Source organism: Nematolebias whitei, chromosome 8, assembly GCF_014905685.2.
Source record: "Nematolebias whitei isolate Nwh7 chromosome 8, NemWhi1, whole genome shotgun sequence".
Classification (NCBI taxonomy): Eukaryota; Metazoa; Chordata; class Actinopteri; order Cyprinodontiformes; family Rivulidae; genus Nematolebias; species Nematolebias whitei.
Window position 1 is genome coordinate 19644882 of NC_056505.1, and position 22490 is coordinate 19667371.

The 22490-nt window shown below is 38.7% G+C and overlaps 4 protein-coding genes across 5 annotated transcripts; 2 read left to right on the plus strand and 2 right to left on the minus strand.

Annotated features, from left to right (window-relative positions):
* The first annotated feature begins 984 nt into the window (after window positions 1-984).
* Window positions 985-4536, plus strand: LOC119413344 (RILP-like protein 1). 2 transcript variants are annotated; one of them, XR_005186956.1, is made up of 8 exons: window positions 985-1437; window positions 1877-2030; window positions 2705-2823; window positions 2929-3201; window positions 3282-3479; window positions 3734-3897; window positions 3979-4070; window positions 4307-4381. XR_005186956.1 is itself a non-coding variant. In XM_037680388.1 (8 exons), the coding sequence occupies exons 1-8, from the start codon at window positions 1111-1113 to the stop codon at window positions 4398-4400; spliced, it is 1425 nt and encodes a 474-aa protein (XP_037536316.1). In that variant the 5' UTR covers window positions 985-1110; the 3' UTR covers window positions 4401-4536. The 2 variants fall into 2 exon arrangements, 1 of the variants encoding a protein (XP_037536316.1); XM_037680388.1 differs by having other exon boundaries at window positions 3975-4070; window positions 4307-4536.
* A 1748-nt stretch (window positions 4537-6284) lies between these two features.
* On the plus strand, window positions 6285-8084 carry rilpl2 (Rab interacting lysosomal protein-like 2). The gene is made up of 4 exons (XM_037680389.1): window positions 6285-6785; window positions 6866-7017; window positions 7509-7619; window positions 7945-8084. Exons 1-4 carry the CDS (start codon window positions 6489-6491, stop codon window positions 7964-7966), a joined length of 582 nt encoding a protein of 193 aa, XP_037536317.1. The 5' UTR covers window positions 6285-6488; the 3' UTR covers window positions 7967-8084.
* Window positions 8085-9067: 983 nt separating this feature from the next.
* Window positions 9068-18688, minus strand: kmt5ab (lysine methyltransferase 5Ab). The gene is made up of 8 exons (XM_037680082.1): window positions 18684-18688; window positions 16720-16861; window positions 11920-12067; window positions 11226-11424; window positions 11045-11132; window positions 10896-10955; window positions 10571-10761; window positions 9068-9278 (listed from the first exon to the last, which is right to left on the minus strand). The coding sequence occupies exons 1-8, from the start codon at window positions 18686-18688 to the stop codon at window positions 9068-9070; spliced, it is 1044 nt and encodes a 347-aa protein (XP_037536010.1).
* A 339-nt stretch (window positions 18689-19027) lies between these two features.
* Window positions 19028-21748, minus strand: mtrfr (mitochondrial translation release factor in rescue). Its single transcript, XM_037680391.1, has 2 exons — window positions 21355-21748; window positions 19028-19341 (listed from the first exon to the last, which is right to left on the minus strand). The coding sequence occupies exons 1-2, from the start codon at window positions 21631-21633 to the stop codon at window positions 19132-19134; spliced, it is 489 nt and encodes a 162-aa protein (XP_037536319.1). The 5' UTR covers window positions 21634-21748; the 3' UTR covers window positions 19028-19131.
* Between the last annotated feature and the right edge of the window lie 742 nt (window positions 21749-22490).

Here is a 22490-nt window from a genome sequence, read left to right on the forward strand (position 1 = left end):
TTTTAAAGCATACAGATGGATTAAATGCTTGCACAAAAATGTTTGCTGTAGGTGTCCTTAGTTATCAAAAGCTTATTTTAGGATGACAAAAATTAAAATGTAGGGTTGCTTAATAAACAATATCAAGGTTTTCAAGTCTTTTTTTGCCTCTAGAAGCCTTCCTTATAAAGCCTTACAATGCATCTTTTTTTTCCTTTGTGTGAAATGTCTTTATACTCAGATCTGTTAATATATTTTAGTAAAGATGGTGTTTTTTTTCCTTGTAAGAAGTGTAAATGTAAGGCAAAATAAATGTTTTAACTTTCCACTGTCGTTTTGTTTTTACCTTTTTATTTTAGGTACAGTTTGATTAAAACTGATCAGCTATTGTTTGAAAAGTTAATATACAATACAATAAATAAACTCCACTACAACATATACAGCAGTTGTCTACGCAGCATGTAAATTGTAGTGATTATCCAACTTATTGAAAATGTTGCTTTAAAGTATTTTGTGTTCATGTATACATATAACTAAAAAAAAATCAGAAGTGTGGTAAATGCATATATAAATCTAAGCATGTCTTACATTCACTGACTTGTTATGGTGGGGCACTGAAAGCCAAATTATGAACATATGGTAATCAAATCCACTAACATTTTGACATGCGCAGTAGAATTTTGGGATGCCCTCTTCACGTGCGCTTATAAAAAATTATATTTTCAATATGCAGAGCGTCTGTGCTCCCAAGAATGACGGTTTCAATGTAACAAGATCGTTTTAAAAAGCGTTGCGTTTGTTTTAATACTGATATTTTGAATTTAACTAGCTTGTCCACTACACATAAAACACTGTTTAGCTTGTCAAAATGAAACGAGACATTAAAGTCAAACTTTTTTTATTGACCACTGATCGTTAGCAGAGTTGGTTTTTCGTGGCTTTATAAACACATGGAGTTTAAGTTTCCGAGTTTTTTGTGTGAACCTAAACACAACGTCAGTGGGGACGTCCAAACCGTCAACAAACTGGACAAGTTTTTCCCGAGGCGCTTCAGGTAGCTAGCTTCACTCAACCATTTTTACAACGAATGTTACCCTACTCGGAGTGCGAGAGGTGACCGAGACATGTTGAATGCTAAATGCGTCAATAAAAAGCACAGGACGGACAGAAATCTGCGTCATGTCGGCAGCTCTCGACAGACCAGCGGCGGAGCTCACGGTCATGGACGTGTACGACATAGCTGCGGTGCTCGGGCAGGAGTTTGAGCGGGTCATTGACAGGTTTGGGGTCGAGTGTCTGGTCGGGGTGGTGCCCCGAGTGGTACGGGTTCTGGAGCTGCTGGAGGTGCTGGTGAGCCGTGCACCCGCGCCACAGGAGGCCGAGGAGCTGCGGCGGGAGCTGGACAGACTGCGGCAGGAGAGGAGCGACAGATACGAGCAGGAGAGGAAGCACCAGAAGGTCAAAAAAAATGTCGACCTGGCACTATCTGTGTATCTTGTCTCTAGTACTTCTCAAGGAAATCGTTTAAAACATTTAGACTCTAGGGTGACAACTTCTCACTCAGTGCAAAGATCAAGGTTTGGGGAAATTAAAAAATAAATAAATAAATAAAATCACGTTCATCTTAACAGTCATCCATTTTTCTGTGAAACCTGTTTAACCAGTACAGTATTTCTCATTGGACTCATTTAAAAGCCACACAACAATAAGCAAAGTTATTAAACAAAACACAACCCTAGCCTACATTGAGTCTTTTGGAGGAAACAAAAACATTACCCTCATGGGTTTTTTTTTTTTCTTTATAATTCAAATAAACGGCATGCACTGTTAAAAAAAAAAAAAAGACACGTGTATATTGATGTTTTTCCTGTGTTTTATTTATGTATTTGTATCTTAGGAGTTGGAGCAGGTGGAGGATGTTTGGAGAGGAGAAGTCCAGGACCTGCTGTCTCAAATCACTCAGCTTCAGGCAGATAACAAGAGGTTGTTGGTGAGTCTCTCGCTGAAAGAGTCTCCCATCACCGAGGAGGACCTACAGCAAAAACGTGAGGGTGGGTCTGCTGCAGCAACATCGCCACGACTTTTAAAGCAGATTGGATGCTGCGCTGGGATAAACTCATATGCTCTTTATTATGTCGGTACCATTCAAAAATAACAAAACATTAAGAACAGGTGATCCTGTTTTGACATTTCATGCATCTTCTTCAAGAATTATACATTTTGATTTAGTAGTTTTTAGTAAAAAGTGATTCAGTTTTTCCAACGTGTCAATGAGCTAAACTTTTATCCTAATACAAAAGCCACAGATGTATCATACGTACATTTTGTTATCGGAGTGAAAACTCAATTGTGACTTCAATTTCAGAAAGTAGGTCGTGAGGAGATGGAGTCAGGAGCTTGTAAGGGTGACTATTTTTAAAGTAGACCAAAATATATCTCTCGTGCCAACCTCATGCAGCTATATATAATGTCAGGGCTGCAGCAAAGAAGCTCACAGACTTAAACACTTGTTAAACCCAAACGCTCACAGCATGATGCGATTTTAGATGCAACATGGATGCATTTGCTTTTTTGATAGTGTAACAGAAAACCTAGATCCACGTTGAAACCTTGAGTTTGAAATCCAACGTTTTTGTAAACGACAACTTTTTACTTGGATTGATTCTCATTTTGCACCTCATTTGTGGTGTTTTTTTTTTTTTTTTAATTGTTTTATTATTTGCAGTAATTTCAGAAAGAGACAGCCAAGTGACAAAGAAGCTGAGAGATGTCGTGGATAAACAGAGAGATGAAATCAGGGCTAAAGACCATGAGCTGGCGCTAAGAAACGAGGATGTTGAAGCTGTAAGATTTTAACCTGCCCACGTTGCAGCACCTTAAATATTCTGTAGTCTCCAAAAATACCATATTTGTCCAGAATTAGTTTGAATTGTGTTCCTTTGACAACAGCTCCAGATGCAGCAGCATCGACTCATGAGAATCAATCAGGACCTTCTTCACAGGACTGGAGTGATGAAGGCTCAGTGTAAAACACTGATTCAGCAGAGAGCCGAGCTGGAAGCTGCAACACAAGCACGGCAGCAGGAGTATGGAGCTCTGCAGATGGAGGCCACGAGGCTAAAGAAGGAGCTCCAGGAGGAGTTGGAAAGAAAAGCTGCTGTGATGGAGGACTTTCCTCTTTCAAGACCTGGACCGTCATCATCAACATCGCCACCGATCACAGTAAGAGGCTCGACTGCTGTGTTTAAATTAAAACCGCGTCTTTACGATTCCTAACTGGAAGTTTTGTGTTCCAAACCCAGTCCACAGCAGCATCGCTTCCCGACTCTGTCAACTCTGTCAAAACAAAGTCGGTGTGGGTGGAATGTAGAGAAGATCCTGGCTTCGTGGCAAAGTGCTTTGAGTGTGATAGGAGTCTTTCTCTTCTGACAAAGTCTGCAAACAAAGAGAATGAGAGAAACTCTGATGATGATGACGAAAGGATGGTAGCACATTTGCAGGTAAGAACCACTTTCAATCTCCCACTCTAGAAAGCATTACTGGATATAACACTACCAGACTGTTTACAGTAGTCACACCATACCACTTTATTTGTTGTCTGAATGAAACACAAAGAATTTATACAGTTTAGTCAGAACAAATCGTTTTTCCTAATCAACATTATCGAATGTATTACTTTTCTGTTTGGCTGACTGGTTCCCTTCTCAGCTACCTGCTTTGTTACTTGTATCCTGAATGTGTGTTTTCACTGCAGAGGGAATCAGCTGATCCAGAGCCAGAGGAAGAAACGGACTGCTTGGAGCAGGAGTCAGATAAACCTCGATTCACCCTGCAGGAGCTGAAGGATGTCCTGCAGGAGAGGAACGAACTCAAAGCCCAGGTTTTCATGCTCCTAGAAGAGCTGGCATATTATAAAAGGTAGAATATGGGTCATAGACTCTAGGTGTCACTGTTTTACAAGGCTTTAATGACGCTCACCCCATCTGTTGCTTCAGTGAGGAGTTGGAGGATGACATCAGTCCCCCCTTAAGCGGGTCTCCTTCATCACAGCCGACTTCAGCTGATCAGCCTGAATCAGGAATAAGGCGATTGTGAGTACAAACCTCCCCTTGTAAACTTATTTGAATGAGCACTTCCATTTTTTACATTGAAAGTTCAATATACAAGATTCAGTAAAACAAATGCAAACATTTATTGGCTGTTGAAATTGTCACTATATGCTTTGTACAGAACTTATAATTGTTTTATTGCTTTTTGTGAACTCTATATGTATTTTCTGTATCCAACCATGGGTCCCCTTCCCTTTTGTCCATTTTCCTCTGGACAGGATCTTCACTGCCATAATGCCTATGGTGGCAGCTGGTTTGATCACAGACGATCCAACATTATTGCCAATCAGAAGACTTATTTCCTTTGTTTGACCTTGATTTTATTATTGTTGGATGACATCTCGAAACATTTTGCCACCACATATTTACAGCAGTTTGTTTAAGAGCAGCGTTGTTCTTTTTTTTAAAATCAAGTATCTCTTATTTATCCAGTTAAAGCCAAAGTGAAACACACGTTATCATCACCAATGTCAACTTTTATGATGCATTTTACTTTGATGTGGTCATTTTAGCAGCTTTAAATGAACTTTAATTTGTAAAATGTGTGACAAGATTATCTCACAGTATAATCTTGTCACCTTTTCTTGTTTTTTTAAGCTGCTAAGCAGTTTATTAACAATAAAATAACGTGTCAAGCATAGCTGCTTCAAGACAAATGAACTGGACATATCGGATGATTTATGTTTATGAAATTATCTTTTGAAAGTTGAACATGTATTTTCTGGTTCTGGTGGTGGATTATACTGTATTGCCAAACAGTACAAAAAACCCACCTGCGTATTTTCAATCAATAACAAATATGTAACACTTGTAAAATAATGTTTGTTCATAATGCAATAAAGAGCGTTTTTCTTTTTTTACTATTGATTTATTTTGTGTGTGTTTGTTACTGAGCTTGCTGTGTATTGTTTTGTGTATTTTTCAACAATTTTGACAATTTCAAATGGAATTTGAAATTAATTTTAATGACACGTTTACAGTTTTTTACTTACCTGTAACGGGGCGCTACCATTCAGCGACCCGCATTCATCAAGCAGATCAGAACTTGTCCAGTGATCTGAAGAGCCAACTCCAATAGTTTAATTTGGAGCGTCCAGATTTTCTGCCCTGTGGACACGTTCAGCTGGTTTTAATGCACTGAGACCACTAACATTTGACCTCGTGAGCTCAAACGCAGGAATAGCTGCAGCAGAACCCGTTGTTTAGATATTCTGTTTGAATCCATTTGGAGCAGACAGATGAGACCAGAACAGAAAACTGAGGAGGATTGACTAAAAGTGGGCTATTTTTAACAACATTTTGTTTTATTCATTATTATTATTAGTCAATACACAGACTTCTGAAGACTGCTGTCTTTACTTGCCCCAGTACAGTGGGGCAAGTAAAGACAGCAGCAATGAGGAAATGTCAGATTGTCCTCCAGCTGTCTAAGCCTATAGCAGCATAATTAAGGGATGGCACAGAAAACCCAAACTCACCCTAACTATAGGATTTATTAAAAAAAAAAGGAAAGACTTGAAACTAATTTTAAAAAGTAGTCAAGGTGTCAGTCAGACAGAAACTGGAAATTGGTTCTACATGAGAGGAGCCTGATGATTGAAAGCTCTGCCTTCAATTCTACTTTTGGAAACTCTGGGAACCACAAGTAAACCTGCAGTCTGAGAGCGAAGTGCACTGTTAGGAAAGTATGGATCAAAAAGTTATGTAATATAAGATGGAGCTAGGCTGTTGAGAGCTTTGCATGCTAGAAGTAAGATTTTGAATCTATTCTGAATTTGACAGGGAGCCAATGGAGAGGAGCTAAAACGAGAAATGTGATCTTTCTTTCATCAGAGTACTGGCTGCATTTGGATCAAAATGTGTTAGAAGAACAAAATTAAGGTTTTTATATTTCTTACTAGTAGTGCAGTCATTATTTAGAGTTGAAAATTCTACATCAAGATCTGATTTTTATTTTTAACGGCCATATTCATGATGAATCACGTGCTTCCTCACCTGATTCTTACAAGAATATTGCATATGTCGAGAAAGACAGTGAGAGAAACAGAAGAGCTTCACTCAAGCTTAAAGTTGGTTGCTTCCTTTTCCGGACAAAATTTATAAGATGTGCGTTTACGATTGGCGCGTACTGAGTGAGTTCTCTTCATGTAGAGACGATCTTTGCGTTTACCTGTCGCTAGGATACTTCGCCCTCCTCTGCTGTGCTGCGAGCCTCACCATTGGAGGGTGAGTGATGGAGGAAGTGCGGTTCTGCTGGAAGTTAGTTACCTTCGTTCTGAAAAGTACCAGAGCCGGAGTCTACAGAAGATAGGAAACGTTGTTTTCAACATAGTAAATTAACGCTTGACGAGAAAATAAAAACAGCTTTTTCAGTTATTTAAGGAATCGTACAGTTCCGCCATGGAGTTTGGTGAAGATTCGTCGCCTGCTCTGGCGTTCGAGAAGGAAGCGTTTGAGCTCACGGTCGAAGATGTTTATGACATCTCCTACGTGATCGGACGGGATTTGTTGAAGATTGGCAGCACGGGAGAGGAAGTGTCGGGTTTACAGTTCAGGATAGTCCGAGTTCTGGAAATGTTCGAAACTTTGGTAAACAAATACAACTTGTCTCTGGAGGAGTTGAAAATGGAGCGGGACAACCTGAAGAGTGAGCTGGACAGGATCATGAAGGACGGGACCTCCTCCGGACAGAGCAGAGTGAGTTGTCCTGTGAGTTCAAGCTGTGTGTTTAGAAGAAGGTGGACATGACTGAGACATGTCTGATCTGCCACGTGTAGCAACCAGCAGGACCGAATCAGCTGGTGGTGGACCTGACCGACCCCAACAGACCGCGCTTCACCATGCAGGAGCTGAAGGAGGTGCTGCAGGAGAGGAACCAGCTGAAGGCCCAGCTCATGCTGGTCCAGGAGGAGCTTCAGCTGTATAAGAGGTAAAAGTTAGGTCATAATAAATCACTTTGTGCTTTGACTTTTTAAAGTTATTTCACACAACAGCTGCAAAAGCATGCATAACCTCTACTTTAATTTTAGACCTTGGAACATCTAAAAGTACATATATATTTTTTTATCTTTTGTTTATTTACAGTAGGGGCATAATAAACACTTGGTTATGGAGTAAGCAACTTCTATACTTCATATGAGTAGTTCAAATTCCAGCTATGAACGTGTACACTGTTCACGTTGCTGCTTTATATGTTGGGAGAGACAAAGTCAAACAGTAGCTTTAGACACTGACATGTTTAATTTGTTATAAATCACAATTTTAATACTTTTCTTCTGTTGCTGCTTTGTCAAATGCTGTTATGACATCAAATGACCAAAACTAAATTTATAATTTTAATAGATTTGTTCTGTTCAGCTGTCATTACAAAGCATGAAGCAGTCTGACCTTGGTCTACGAAACTTTTTTTTTTTCCTGCAGTGGGATTCTGCCACAAGCTGAACCAGCCACAGTGGAAGTGGATCTGAACCCGCCAGCAGCTACAGAGGACAGCCCAGCCTCAATAAATGAGAAGACAACCATAGGAAAGCTGTAAGTAAAAAGCGGTCACTGCAAGTGCTTAATGTCTCAGGTAAAAGTTTTATTTTGTTCATGTTTTTAAGCTGCAGCCACTTGATGTAGTAAGCTTGTAAAGATAGTCCTCACAGCCCGTCTCCTGTAACGCTGGTCTGATGACCTGATGGCGTCATGCTGGTGAAGAGTGAGTCAGGGAAATAGAGGCTGAAAATGGTCTTTTTCCTCCAAACTGCTGCTGTCAGTAATTATAAGCACGCAGTGACTCAGTTGAGAGTGCACGTTGTTTGTTCACCCATTCATGAACCCAACAACCTTAACTCTGGACCTTTTTATTTTATAGGTTTTCATTCAGACGGAAATGAGGAAAAGTTTTCAGAAGAATGGACGATGTAGGAGGCAAACTGGATTTGTCTGCACATTTTAAACACTTTTGTAACGATTGTTTTTGTACATGCCTTTTTGTCATTCTAACAATGTTTTGTACCGGCAGTTTTATCCTACGATTGTTTTTAGTATTACACAGTTGAAGTAGCTGAACTATAAATTATGTAAAAAAAAAAAAAAAAAAAAACAATTAAGCTAAAGATAACTGGAAAGTATTATCTCTGTGATTAACTCTCACTAAAAGTGAGATAGTTTAAGAAGTTTTCGTTTTTTAAAAATCAAAATGAAGTCAAATAACCAAACATTAATTAGTTATTTAGTCACATAAAAATATATCTACACAAAATGTCAGAAAACTTGTTTTATTTCTGGGAATAAATATTTCAAGGGTCCTAGTTTTACACGTTGCAAGTTTTGTCATTAAAAAAAAAACAACCAATGAATAGCTGCCTAAGTTTTCATAAATGGTAATGAAAATAAACTATTAGTTTAAGCCTGAACATTAACACTTCATGTCACAATAGAAAACAAAATATTAGTTTGCAGTTGGTCACACACTGTTCGATAATGCAAAATGACATCAGTCTTATTATATGTTGCATGTTTTACCCCTCTACCTCTCCAATTAAATATATATATTATTGGGTATTATAACACTGTAAAAACCCCTGCTTCATCAATAAAGTAAGAGTCATGTCTATCCTGAACACCGTCTTCATTACAACTCGAGAGGAAATGCAAGTGTTTTATTCCTCTGTATACAGCTCAGGTAGTTTACAGCCAGAAGTGAATTCATTGCACAAACAAAACAAAAACCTACCAGACAGTAAAACAATACCTGAAAAGAAAATAAAAAAAATACTATCAAGCTTCCACCAAATGCTAACATTTACCAAGTATAAAAGCCCAATAAAAACATTTTGAAACTACTCAACTAGTTGAAGTTTTCCCTTTCACCTGAAACAAACGTGTTAGTTTATAGAACGATCATTTAAAGACTGTTCCTGTGTGGCTCGTTTTATGTAAAGCCCACATCTACATCAGAAGGCTTCAGTTCATGTTAAATGTGATTTAGGGTTTCAGTATTTGAGCCAAGGGTGTGCAGAGATGGAGTCTTTGCTCCGATCGCCGTAATCATAGAGCAGCTCCTCGTCTGCTTTGATGTCTCTGGAAGCCACCAAGATCAGGTGAGGCGTCCCATCGATGGCGTGGAGCCTCGTCTGACAGTTTCCACCTTTACTGTGGTTCAGCAGCCTTCCAAGGCGGCCCGTTTCCTTCGTAGCATCCACGCTTTAATGCATAAAGAAAACACGGTCACCATTCATAGGAAAGATCAAAACCTTTTCAAGCACATTAAGCAATTATTTAAAAAGAAATGTGCTGAGCAGAACTCATTTCTATGATCAAGCCTTTTTTCTTTGCTAAAATATTTGATGTCATGGTAGCAATGCTGAAGATATGATTTAATGCAATTAAAATGGTAAAAAAAAAAAAAAACTGAGAAAACCAAATAAAATTCCTCGTTGCTCAGTTACACTTAATTTGCACTAAATTGACAAACTCTTGAGAGATAACGGGATGCACCGAACAGTTGCTTCTCAATTACAATATTAGGAGTTTCAAAAACTCATGAGCTTTTAATAATCCCAAGGGTGAAGATTATGGATGTATAAACATGTCTTCGATATTGTTTTGTGCAGAATAAAAATTATAGACAACAAGATTTATTTTTTTTATTTTTACGGTCTAGTCAAAACTGTGAAGTGAGCTCTAAACCTTCCAGCAGAACGTGTGGGGCATGGCTATGGGCAGAAATTGAAATTGAATTGCTCAGACTGAATCTGTATTTGCATAATTTCAAATTAAATCCATTGGTTTGAAAATGAATTTCACTAAATTGAAACTGAATTTAATAGTTTGAAACAGAATTTGCTTGAAACTGTATTTTGATATACAGTACTGAAAATTCACTTCAACTACTTTCATTTTATTCATTAAATTTCAATCCCAAAATTCAAATTTTTTTTGTGTCACACATACCTTGAGAAAGCCTCGGAGTAAGTGAACGCAGATTGACAGATTATCTTTTCACGACACCGAAACTTCCTCTATGGAAATGTAGGCATGGGGTTCCTTTGGATGCAATCCGCCATAGAACAACAAAGAAGGAAAATGACTTCCTTTACGGCATATTTTGAGCTGGAGCAGTGACGCACACACAAGTTCATGTTACTGCTCCAGCTCAAAACACGCTGTAAAGGAAGAAGTTCCATTGACGTGTAAAATCTGCCGATCTGCATTCAATTACTCCGTGGCTTTCTCAAGGACCTGGATATGGACACAAAAAACTGAATCTTGGAATTATAGAACTGAAAATGAAAGTACCGTAGTCAAACTGAATTTTCAGTACAACAAAATTCAGTTTCAAACCAATGGATTTAATTTCAAATGACGCAAATACAGATTCAATCTGAGCAATTAAAATTTGGTTTTTGATGGCACAAGTTTCTGCCCATACATGGTGCACATATGGTTTGTGTACACTTATACATTTCTCTCCATACTGCAGACTGGGCACTTACCAGTAAGTTTTGGTTTGATACTGGAAGTAGTACATGTAACAGCCCGTTTCAGGATCCTTCGAATACTCTGCCTCTCTCCTTTTTGCTTCTGCCAGGTCCAGCAGGTCGCCATGGTACTCGACAACAAACTCTCCCTTTGTAAAACCTTTAACAGCAAATACTCCTCGTCCTTTTTCCTTTATGTGTTTGACCTGTTGACATTCAAATGTTTAGATCTGGAAAAGATGACCAGACGATCACCGTTTACCTATTTTACAGCAAACCTATAGCTGACCTCCACACACTATGTGGCCGATTGTTACATTTTAAATCCTTTAAATGATACCTGCATCCCTTCTTCAGTTCCATTCTTTATCAGATCATCCAAGTGTTTGTGCTCTTCACTCTGGTGACAGTGGTTGGTGTTATTCAGAAACGTGCGAGCACAAATACGACAGTTTTACGCTGTTTAAACTTACTACCACATTAACAAACCTTTAGGTCATTTTTTGTTTTTCTGCTACTCCGTCTGATGGGAAAATAATCCGTGACCTTTCTGTTTTGAAGAGCTTTGTTCTCCTTCCTGAAAAGACAGACATTGTGATTGTTCAACTGGCTGTGAAAAATACAAGTTTACAGCCAAGTATTTCCAACAGGCTTATCTGCGTGAACTCACTTTTTTGCTCTGGTCTTACTCTGAGGTTTGGATGCTGGAGCTTGGGTGTTTGTAGCAGATTTCACATTTGGTTGTGTGGAGGATTCTTTTTGCTTAGGCTGATCAAAGGCCTGCTGCCTTGTCCCGCTACTCTGACGGGACACTTCAGGGTTCTGTTCTTGGGACTCGCATCTCTCAGATTTAATTTTATCGGTCATGTCTAAAACGAGGCAGAAACAAAACATAAGCCTGTTCAAAATCTTTAGCCCTAATTAAGAAAGTGAGAGCCCTTCAAAATACTGTTAAACTGTGTCATAAGATAGGTCAGTGAACACTGCTGTCATTCTGCGTGAACGTTTCAGTGGATCTGCTGACTATACGGTGGAAAAGAGGTCAGCTGCAAGAATCTATACAACGGAAATACCAAACCCACAGATTCTGGTGAGTCAGTTCAAGTCCAATTCAATCCAACATTATTTGTAAAGCTCTTTACACAACAGCAGACAGAGTCAACACTAAAACACAGCTCACGCAATACTAAATATAATCGTGAAATAAAAACAAAATAAAACAATAAAATCTACAAAAATAAAAAATCCGGTAAAAATAAAGAAAATCAATGTAAAAGCAAAGTGTTAAAAGCCAAGGGAAAGAGGTGAGTTTGAAGACGACAATGAAGAGGCCTGTCTGAGACGTCAGTATATTTAAGGCCTACCCAGCTTCAGCTTTGACGAGTCTGAATTGGCTGCGTCAGAATCCTTTCCCTCCTGGAGCAACATGCTTGAATTGTCACTTAGTGGGGATCTTGATTTCCTTGGACTCTGCAAACACTGAAGGACTGACTGCACTTTACCTACACATTCCTGCAAGACAGTAAATTGTGACATTTATGGTCAGAGGGAAAAAAATTGAAACAAGACTAAACATTTGATTTAATATCTGCATTTTTGGTGGATTGAATCTAATATTATTGGACAGTAGAGTACTGTGCTAAAGTCTTGAACCACTTTTTGTATCATCATTATACTTTTTAACTAAGCAGCCCAAAAGCTTGATTTTAAAGTGGTCTCAGTAGTTCCTCAGGTTTTCTGAAAGTCTTTACAAATTTTTCCTTTGAACTTTGGCTGCTTTTCTGCTCATGTTCTGTTCAGTTCTCGTGTCTGACAGCACATTTTGCAGTGTGTGCTTTACAAAATTTAAAAAAAATGTATAAAATAAGATGTCAGGCCATGTTTTCTGTTTTATAGTTTTATTCCATGTGCTGTAAATATATCTTGTTACTTTTTATTTGATGTTGTGATATTTTTGTTAAGCACTTTGGTAACAGTTTCTGTTTTAAATGTGCTCTATAAAGAAATCTGACTTGACTAAAAAGCTATCTGCAGAGGAAAAGTATCTGAAAGTCTTATATTTGAAAAAAGTATTTTTAATCCAGTGTAGTGAACCTGGTCTGACCCTTATCTGACCTCAAATCTACCAGATGGACAGAGACTGTTATTTTCATTAATCTGAATAAGTCTGGGCCATCTGATGACTTTCTTTCTTGAATTAATCAAGCAGAAAAAACAATTCTTTATAATCATTACTGTCTTACAAATGTTTTGATAATCAAATTGTGTTAGTTCACTCAATGCTTTACAGGTTGAAAAGAACTACTCATTTTTATTTTACATAAACAGTAAGTAATGATTTTTATTCCTCATTCAGAGAAGAAATCACCTGAATATGCATTTCGTGATTTTCTGTCTGAAATGAGCAAGCTGTCGTAAGTATGTGAAAGGTTGGTTTTCGGTCAACTAAAATGTTTACTGAAGAAGAAATGTCATGTTTAACTATTTGAGAAGATATCAGAGTAAATGACTCCACGAAGTCTGCTGCTTCTGCAATAATCTTTTCTGTATGTGAAAACAGATTCATTCTCTGACCTTGGCTTAGATAACATCTTACGTCACAAAACCACTCCTCTTTCTGGTCCTTCCACGAATCAGAAAGCTCTAAATTGAACAGGAAGTCGACCCAAATAAAATGTGGCAACATCCCAGTTCATGTTAGATTGAGAGTGCAGTCGGTTCTGAAAGTTTCAGAGCAATGAAGAGTCCAAGAGAGCAATGAAGAATACAGAGACGTTTTGGGATTATAATTCTGTTTGAACTAACCACGCATGACTCTCTGAAGGTTTGGTAGTTCTCGACGGAGACGCTGAAACGAGTCAGAAAGGAACTACTCCGACGCTGATTCATCATCAACAGGTAGATGGTTCTATTTTGACCAAGTGTACCGTGAGAAGCTGAGATCTGACGGAGCGTGCAATTTCTGGTTAAACAGATTAAATTTCCCTCACATATTCCTCTGTAAGATAAATCTCCATTTAATCTTAAACTCACCTCTCTCTCATAAATCAGTACGGATATTTTTAGAAATATCTGAAGCAAAGTCCTCAAATCACCGCCGAGTGATTTGAAGTTCATTATTTGTGAAACTGTCTGTTATTATTTTCATATTTTGCCAAATTAATGTAAATGTTTGATGTTAAACTTTGATTCTGAAAATAAATGACTCCATTCATTTGATGGGTCAAAGATAAATAACGTCTCTCGCTACATTTTGTGTTAAATTCAATGCACGGCATTTACAGTCAGAAAAATGAAGAACTCGTGAAAAGTATGCATAAATATATATCCATATATTTGTCATACAACAAGTGACACGTACCCACGTGACTCACTACACCAGCGAGGATCTGACAGTCATGCATCATCCTTCAGTTGATCATTTAGTGTGTCAAGTATTAATCCAATAGCTGTTAAAAGAATCCACTGGCTGATCTGTAAAACTTGGTGACAAACTGAAACTACGTAATAAAGAGCCTTAAAGATATAATTAAAATGATTATTATTATGATTAATATTTTTTACAATTTGTTGATAGAACACTAGTTCATCCCATATGAGCTTTTCAAGCCTGAATGATTCATAGGTTAGAAAAATAGTCAAGTATTAAAATGACTGCACCTTGTATTTCCTGCAGAACTGGCCTTCTATTCACTCCCACAGACAGACTGGTTTCTGTTGATCTAAAAAAACCTCTGTTCATTACTAAATGCCCATTACTGCTCTTCCAGCAGCTACATTAATTTATGTACTGTACCCCTGACCCGTAGCACGTACATCCTTTAGCCAATCATTTCAATGTTCCGCTTCTACTGATTGAAACCATTTACAGACTGTAAAGCACACCCCTGCTACCCCCCACCCCATCTTTTAAAAGTTTTGTGAGTATCATTTTATGACTGTAACTCCTCTGTTTTTAGCAAACTCATTTTTACTTTTTGTTGTAAAAAAAAAAAAATCAAAAGGTAAAAATTACAACTTGTTCTCAGCTGACTAACCTGGTTAAATTAAACCGGTCTTCTTGATATTAATATATAGTCAAAATAAATGAGAAATTCCAAGACTTTTGCACACTACCATTTCAGTAAAAATTAATTTAAAGTTCTTGACTAGGGCCAATTAAATATAAATTTTCAATTCAATTCAATAATACTATTAATCCCAGAGGGAAATTAAGTGTTGTCGTAGCTCATCATCCTGGTTTTATTCAAGAGTTGTTAGATGCTGATAGCTGTGGGAAGGAAGGATCTCCTGCAGTGAATCTGAAGGATCTGGCCACAGATACCGATCCGTCCGCCCAGATCCAGCTTGCCGTCAGATCCAGCGGGCCTCTCGGTCCTCCTGGGCAGCAGGAAAGAATTCCTCCCTGAGCGATGGTCACTCCTCCCAGCAGTCTGCAGAGCTCCTCGTCGCCACGGACAGACAGTTGAAGAAGCCGGGGGAAGATCCCCGTCCTCCTGATGTCAAGAGTCGAGTTTCCCACCAGCTCCAGAATCTCGGCAGTCAGGCACTCGAGCACCGCCGTCAGGTTGACAGGAATTTGTCCATGGAGCCTCCTTTTCAACTCATTTGGGATTTGATGCTGTAGTTGAGGTATTTCAGCTTTTGAGATGTTAATCAGCTGCTCCTGGTTGTTAAATCCTTGTTCTAGAATTGCGCCGCTCAAGGTAGCTGCATGTTGGAGCAGCTCTGTTACTTTCATTCTGAGATTTTGCTTTTGGAAACTTTAATTCCTGGTTTTCTGGATGTACATCATATTTTTTGGATGATTGTTTCCTCTGGTATTAGATGCTGTGCAGCTGGAAGGATTTTTACTGAAACTTTTTAAGTTTTGGACATTTGTTATGATGCGTAACCATGGCAACAAGGCTGTTTTCTACAACAGCAGCTGATTAACATCTCAAAAGCTCAAATAATATCTCAACTATGGCCCCAACTCTCAAATGAGTTGAAAAGGATGTTATGTGGACACATTCTCATCTACCTGCCAGCTGTGCTCGAGTGCCTGACCACTGAGATCCTGGAACTAGCAGGAAACACGGCTCACGACAGCGGAAGGACAGGATCGTCCCTCAGCACCTACAGTTGGCTGTCCGCACTTATGGGGAGCTCGGCAGACTGCTGGGAGGAGTGGCCATCGCTCTGGGAGGAGTTCTGCCCGGCATTCAGGCAGTCCTACAGTCCAGGGGAACCGAGAGGCCAGCTGAGTCTGGGCGGACGGATCGGACGGCATCTGCAGCCAGTTTCTTAGGATCCACTGTGGGATGGACCTTTAAAAGAGATCCTTCCTGTCTACAGCCATCAGCATCTATAACATCTCTTAATGAAATGAGGATAACAAGTTACAACAACAAAATAATTTCCCTTTGGGATTAATAAAGTTTTTTTTTTTTTTAAAAAACAAACAAACAAACAAAAAAAAACCTTGTTGCCATGGTTACGCATCATAACAAATGCCCAAAAGTAAAAAGGTTTCAGTTAAAATCCTTCCAGCTGCACAGCATCCAATACCAGAGGAAATAATCATCCGAAAAAAGTGACTGACATCCAGAAAAAGAAGAATTAAAGTTTCCAAAAGCAATAACTCAGAATGAATGTAACAGAACTACTCCAACATGCAGCCACCTTGAGCAGCGCAAATCTAGAACTTTAGAACTTTTTCTGCTAGCGCTGGTGTACTACACATAAAAAAAAAAAACTATGTCCTTACATGCTTTTCTCTCGTTATTTACTCAATTTTATTTATCGTTTAAAACCATATCATTTTCTTCAATTTATTTTTCAATTCACATGCCTTCTTTTATGATTGTCTATTGTTGTCATCATTCTTTGTTAAAACAGGTCCCTCTTGTAAATGAGTCCTCGAGACTCAATGACACTAACCTGTATTTATACTTATTACTTATAAGTAAAGGTTGAATGAATGACGGAGACAATATTAGTAGGGGGCAGTGTTTAGCTCCTGGCAGGTGGTTTCTGTCTTGTAGGCTCAAAATTGAAAACATCCTGCAGTCAGTAAACGCATCAGAAGTTTATGAATGCAAAAAATTGCATTTAACCCACTAATGACAAGCTTAAATGTTAAAAATATCTATAGAAGTTGGTAAACAGACGTGTAAACGTACCTTGTTAGTTTCTGGTTTGTTTTCCTTCGTCTCAGTAAGTGAAGAGGCTGTTTGTTCAACAGTGTTCTCAGACTTTTTGATGGTTCTCAGCGCAGATTTCTTCCCTTTATAAACATGAAAAGAAATAAATATAAGCGCTGCTCTATAATTTACGATACATTATAAAACATACACCGTCGAGTTTTTATTATCACTGTTGTTTTACTGGAACAAAAAGGGCCAACATTTTGTTACAATATGTTACAGTCAAGCGAACTAGCATGATTAGCTTCACTTTATGCCGCAAAATTCGTCAAGCAACCGTTTAAAAATATTAAAAATAAGTCAACCTTTCGCCATATTCGGCTTGTGGAATTCAGTCCGAAAACGAAGTTGTCTTTGAATGTTGCCCTCAGGTTCACGGGTTTTTCAGTCTAAATTTATTTAGACACCGAGAAAATATCAGCGACGTGAACTTCCTGCGAGAGCGAAGACGGATTTAAAAAACGCTTAGACGCTCGTGATTGGCCGGTTCCTATTAGAAGGCGGGGCGAGAGCATGGGAACGGCTTTCCGATTGGTTGTGACGCAACTCCATGTTGGGCCCACGTGATTAGGATTAGCTTTTTAAATAATGCTGCAAAGTTAACTAGAGCTGCTTTCATTCACACGATAATGAAACAACTCAGACAAGGTGTCACACAATATATTCATTTAATTTAAAATACTGTAAGAGCTTGATTCAGTACCCTTGTAAAAGATTAAAAATAAAGATTACAGCTATTAAGTTCAAGTAGTACTGTCATTTCATCACATGTGGTACATAAGGTGGAACGAAATTATGTACATTGGGTCCCAATTACATCCAACAATAGCAAAAATATAGTGTAAAAAGAAACAGTAAATAAGGATCTACGATATAAACTATATACGCTAAATACTAATAGTGCAAAACAATACGCCGAACAACAGCAGCACAAATGAGTCTGTGAGTACTTGCGTACGAATGAATACAGCAGCATGAAATGATCAGCAGCATGGATAATCAGCAGCACATATCAAATTGGCATGACAAGTTTTTTTTTTCTTCTCCACAGTGATAATCCTGATTAGGGATTCATGACTCTAACAGCTTCAGGGTAGAAGCTGTTCCTCAGCCTAGTGGTTCTGCACTTAATGCTCCGCAACCTCCTGTTTGAGGAGAGCGGGGCAAAAAGTGTGTGCTGGGTGAGTGGGGTCCTTCATGATGCAGGTGGCCCTCTTCCTGCATCTGGAGGTGTAGATGTCTGTGATGGTGGAGAGGCTGACTCCAAGTCTTCTGTGCAGCCTTCACCACTCTCTGCAAAGCTTTTCTTTCTGCAGCCTCCATGTCACACACTGATACTGGAGCACAGGATGCTCTCCACTGTACACATCTAGGAGGTGAGGACTGAGCTTCTCAGCCCAGCCTGCCAGCATTCTGAGGAAGTAGTCTCTGTACTTTCTTGATCAGGCTGGTAGCGTTGTTGCCCCAGCTGTTGTCATTCAGGTGCACACCCAAGTACTTGTAGCTGGAGACCACTTCCACCACAGATCCTCCTATATTCAGGGGGTGGTAGGTGTGTTTGTTCTGTCTGAAATCCACAACCATCTCTTGTCTTCTTGATGTGAAGGTTGTTCTCCCTGCACCAGCTCTCCAGGTGTTCCACCTCCATTATTAAGAGTTTTAACCAAGATGTGGCCAGTCAAATTGGTCTTTTTTTTACCAACTTTGATCACCGTCAGTCAGAAATAATATATTAATGTTATCATTGTATGTTTCCATAAAATGGCGAAATTGGCTCTCTGTATTTAACCCATCCACCCCCAGGTGGAGCAGTGGGCAGCTATTGGGGGCACCCTGGGAGCAATTGGGGATAGGGTGTCCTGTTCAGACACCACGAGATGGGCAGTGACTGGGGATAGAGCCTGGGACTTTCGAGTCAAAGTCAGCTGCCCTGCCTCTACCCCATCTCGGGCCCCCAAATAGCTCATTTGTTTTATTCTCATGCTTTAATTTTTTTTTTATATTAAGTATAATTAAGAGTAAAATAGCAGCAGACTAATAACAAAAGGTCACACTGTAATAAGATTGGAAGGATTTTGTTGACATCTTATACTTGGAAGTAAACCCTCGATTAAAAACTGTACCCAACTGAGAACCAATGCAACACTGACACAAAACTGTAAAAATAACTGACACACAAATATTTACAAATTAATCAAAAACATTTTTGAAAATTTTAAACGTTATGCAACTGCATAAATAGCTTTTGGAAACTCTTACACAAGCACTAACAGATTCTTTCATTTTATTTTATTAGGTTATTAGAAAAAAACAACAGCATTTTGTTTCATGTGCTTGAGTCCACCTTCCATTTTCTACCTGAACACATTAAATAGCATCATTTTCAGGTTAGGAGTCTTCAGTCAGAGTTTCTTTAAAAAGTCTTTTTCTCTCCAGTTTCTCATTCACTTTTCTTCTTTTTTCTTGTTTCCTTAGCACAGATTCTTTCTTCTTTACAATAATTTCACTGAGCTCTCCTTTATATTCAACATCAAGTTTCTCTCTCATTATTTCCCGGGCTCGCTTCCGATTTATATCCACAGATCTGGTCTGATGGCACTGGGGAGAAAACAAAAAGAGTTGGAACATGAGTTGTAAATCATTGACAGTTCTCCTAACAGATCACTTAAACCAAAATAATTAAAGCAAAATGAAACAATGTATTTTCATACCAATAATCCATACAAATACAAAATGCCAGAACTTTATGTAGGCTCTTTCAGTTCAGATATATTTATAGTTCTACGTTTCAGAAAAAATGGTTACCGGTATATTTGCATACCATAATTGTGTTTTTGATATGTTTTACTAATTACTATAATACAAAATTGAATTTTAACACAAATACATTAAGTTTATTACACATTGTATGCATCATTTTTTCTTTAGTAGTAGAAATCATACATATGGCAAAGATGGGGAGAAATAAAATCCCACAATGGAGTCATTGGTGGTTTTAATAATTAAACTGTGTGAAGTTGTAGCTTTTTTTATAGAACTTTTTGTTATTCAATAGTTTTGTGTGGTGGCTGTAAAAACCTTTTTAATAGTCAATTATAATAAACCAGTAACAATAACAAAAAAACTGAAAATTATTCCAAACTGAAAATCTTCAATTCGGCTGGTAGTCCTCATCTCAACAGTCATGAAAGGCTTTGACAGACTTGTTATCCCTCGCATTAAGAACATCAATAACCTCACCATAGACCCCTACCAATACCTTTTGGAAAAACCGGTCCACAGAGGATGCAATCTCCTCTGTGGTGCACACTGCCCTCACCCTCCTGGAGGGCAGGGACATTATGTTCACCTGCTCTTTGTGGACTTTACATTGGTCCTGTAAGATTATAATCCCACAAACCCTGGTCATAAACAGTCCCAACTCAGATGGAGCTCCTCCCCTTGCAACTAGGTGCTGGACTTCCTGACAAACAGGTCACAGTCTGTCAGAATCCACGTCTCCTTGTCTGGCTCTCACCAGGGGCTGCGTGCTGAGTTCCCTCCTGTTCATTCTGCTCACATGTGACTGTTCAGTGAAGCACCCATGTTGTCATATTGTTAAGTTTGCAGATGACATCATTGTACTTGGATACATTGCAAACAACGAGTCTGGCTACAGGCAGGAGTTGGAACATCTAAAGTGTTGGTGCAAGGAAAATAACCTCTGCGTCAACATGAAGAGGACAAAGGATTGTGGACTTCAGAAGGGGCAGACATCAACCAAACTACACATCCCACCCCACCTGTGTGTTCACCTGAGTGATGACTTGACCTGAAGAAACAAAGCCTCCAGCCTGAAGGTTCACCGACTCCTTAACGACTGCTGAGGCATGCAGGGCTGAGCAGCCCAGTCCTGACTGTCTTCTACAGGTGTGCGGTAGAGCATCCTTTGCACCTGTTTCAGAGTGGCACAGCAGCAGCTCTGCGGCAAAGAAGTTGTCTCCACACAGAATGGTGAAGGCTGCTCAAAAAGTTGTGGGAGTCACACTTCCCACCACCATGGATATTTACACCTCCAGATGCAGGAAAATGCCCACCTGCTTCATGAGAGATTGCACCCACCCTGTGCACACCCCATTTATCCTCCTCCCCTCAGACAGAAGGTTACAGAACATCTCAGAAGCAGAACGTCAAGACTGAGGAACGGCTTCTACCCTGAAGCTGTGAGAACGTTTTACTCTGGTGATGCTCTGTAAGCTTCTTGGGAGTTACAACTCCATCTCATTTTCAACCTTTAGTTTAATTATTTACGACTGCTCTTTATTTATTAAAGTGCGTTATTCTTATTCTCGTGTATAACCAAGAACTGGGCAACTAGTTGTATTCCACCCCATGCATCACATGTGAATGGAAAAAAAATGTTTCCTTTATCTTTAAAAGACTAGAAAAAGAAGCAGAAGAATGTTATCCAGATAAATTTTTTATGCATTTAAGGGACAAATGACTACGAGATTCGACTTTTAAGGCAAGAAAAAGTCCTGAAAGTGTTCAGATGGAAGTTTGAACAGACAAAGCAAAGCAGTAGGCGGAAAATACAACTTGTCAGAGAGAGAGACAACACTTCGACTTTACCTTCACTACAATTCCTGTGGGGATGTGTTTGAGGACCACGCAGTTGCTGGTTTTATTGGTGGCCTGGCCTCCGGGTCCGGATCCTCGCACAAACTGCTCTTCAAGCTCATCCTCATTTAGGATCGGAAAATTCGTCAGATCCTTTTTACCAACAGCCAGAACCCGCGTGAGCCCCGGTGAGGTCGGTGTTAGCAGCGGAGATAAGCCCGGAGCAGCTCTCCGTCCGACCCGCCCAGAAACACTCAGCATACGGCTGGTAAAAAGGACAAGCAGTGACATGACAATACTAATTATTGTCAACAAACAAGTAAACTTTTGTTAAATGAAAGCGGGATTTGGACTTTCCTTCAACGGTATCACCGCCTCACGGTCACATTTCTTTTTTTTATTTACGTACATCAACTTCCTGAAGCAATCCTCCAATCAGCAGGTTTGTATCTTTCTTCGTGGGTACAACTCAAGACGTGTTTATTCTACAGCGCCGCCACGCGTTTTAAATTGCGCAACACATCAACATAAAAGATAAATAAAACGGTTACGTTTGTTTGTTTGTTTGTGTTTGTTTGTTTTTCTGCAAATAAATCGGTGATGTCTTTCTAAGAATTTTAAAATGTTTTTGGTTATTGATGACTGAAAATACATTCACAACTATCACATTATCCACAAATACTAGCATGAAGTTCAAAATATTTAGTTATTTAGCTAATAAAAATGGTAATTTTGCCAACACAACTGACTAAAGAAAATTGATATGACAAGACAATTAGCTATTGGGAAAAAAATAATGAAGAAACATTTAGCAAAGTAATTCCTCAAAAAAAAAAAAGTGTTTCTCTAATGATTTATCAAGTAATTGTTGTAAATTAGATTTTTTGTCATAATAATAAATTGTGTCTTAGAAACACTTTGCGAATTTGGGATAACATTATTTTATATACAGTGAAGCACAAATACTCAATTTTTCTGTAGAAAATAATTGTACAGTACTTTGAACATGATTAAAATACATAGTTGGCAATTGATTTGCTTGCATTTAAATACAAACCAAGGCTGATCACAGCGTCTACCACTACTAATATCAACTACACAGCAATTGTTTATATATATATATATATATATATATATATATATATATA

Bases quoted from the DNA above. Each gene is read 5' to 3' on its own strand.
- LOC119413344 (XM_037680388.1), top strand. From the start codon at position 1,111: ATGCTAAATGCGTCAATAAAAAGCACAGGACGGACAGAAATCTGCGTC. The intron at 1,438-1,876 runs GTCAAAAAAAAT...TTTGTATCTTAG, and splicing joins AGGAGAGGAAGCACCAGAAG to GAGTTGGAGCAGGTGGAGGA. The intron at 3,898-3,974 runs GTAGAATATGGG...CTGTTGCTTCAG, and splicing joins GAGCTGGCATATTATAAAAG to TGAGGAGTTGGAGGATGACA.
- rilpl2 (XM_037680389.1), top strand. From the start codon at position 6,489: ATGGAGTTTGGTGAAGATTCGTCGCCTGCTCTGGCGTTCGAGAAGGAA. The intron at 6,786-6,865 runs GTGAGTTGTCCT...TGCCACGTGTAG, and splicing joins CCTCCTCCGGACAGAGCAGA to CAACCAGCAGGACCGAATCA. The intron at 7,018-7,508 runs GTAAAAGTTAGG...TTTTTCCTGCAG, and splicing joins GAGCTTCAGCTGTATAAGAG to TGGGATTCTGCCACAAGCTG.
- kmt5ab (XM_037680082.1), bottom strand. The intron at 11,133-11,225 runs GTGAGTTCACGC...CTGTCTTTTCAG, and splicing joins AGTAAGACCAGAGCAAAAAA to GAAGGAGAACAAAGCTCTTC. The intron at 10,762-10,895 runs GTATCATTTAAA...GAATGTCAACAG, and splicing joins GAACTGAAGAAGGGATGCAG to GTCAAACACATAAAGGAAAA.
- mtrfr (XM_037680391.1), bottom strand. From the start codon at position 21,633: ATGTCACTGCTTGTCCTTTTTACCAGCCGTATGCTGAGTGTTTCTGGG. The intron at 19,342-21,354 runs GTAAAGTCGAAG...TTTTCTCCCCAG, and splicing joins CCACAGGAATTGTAGTGAAG to TGCCATCAGACCAGATCTGT.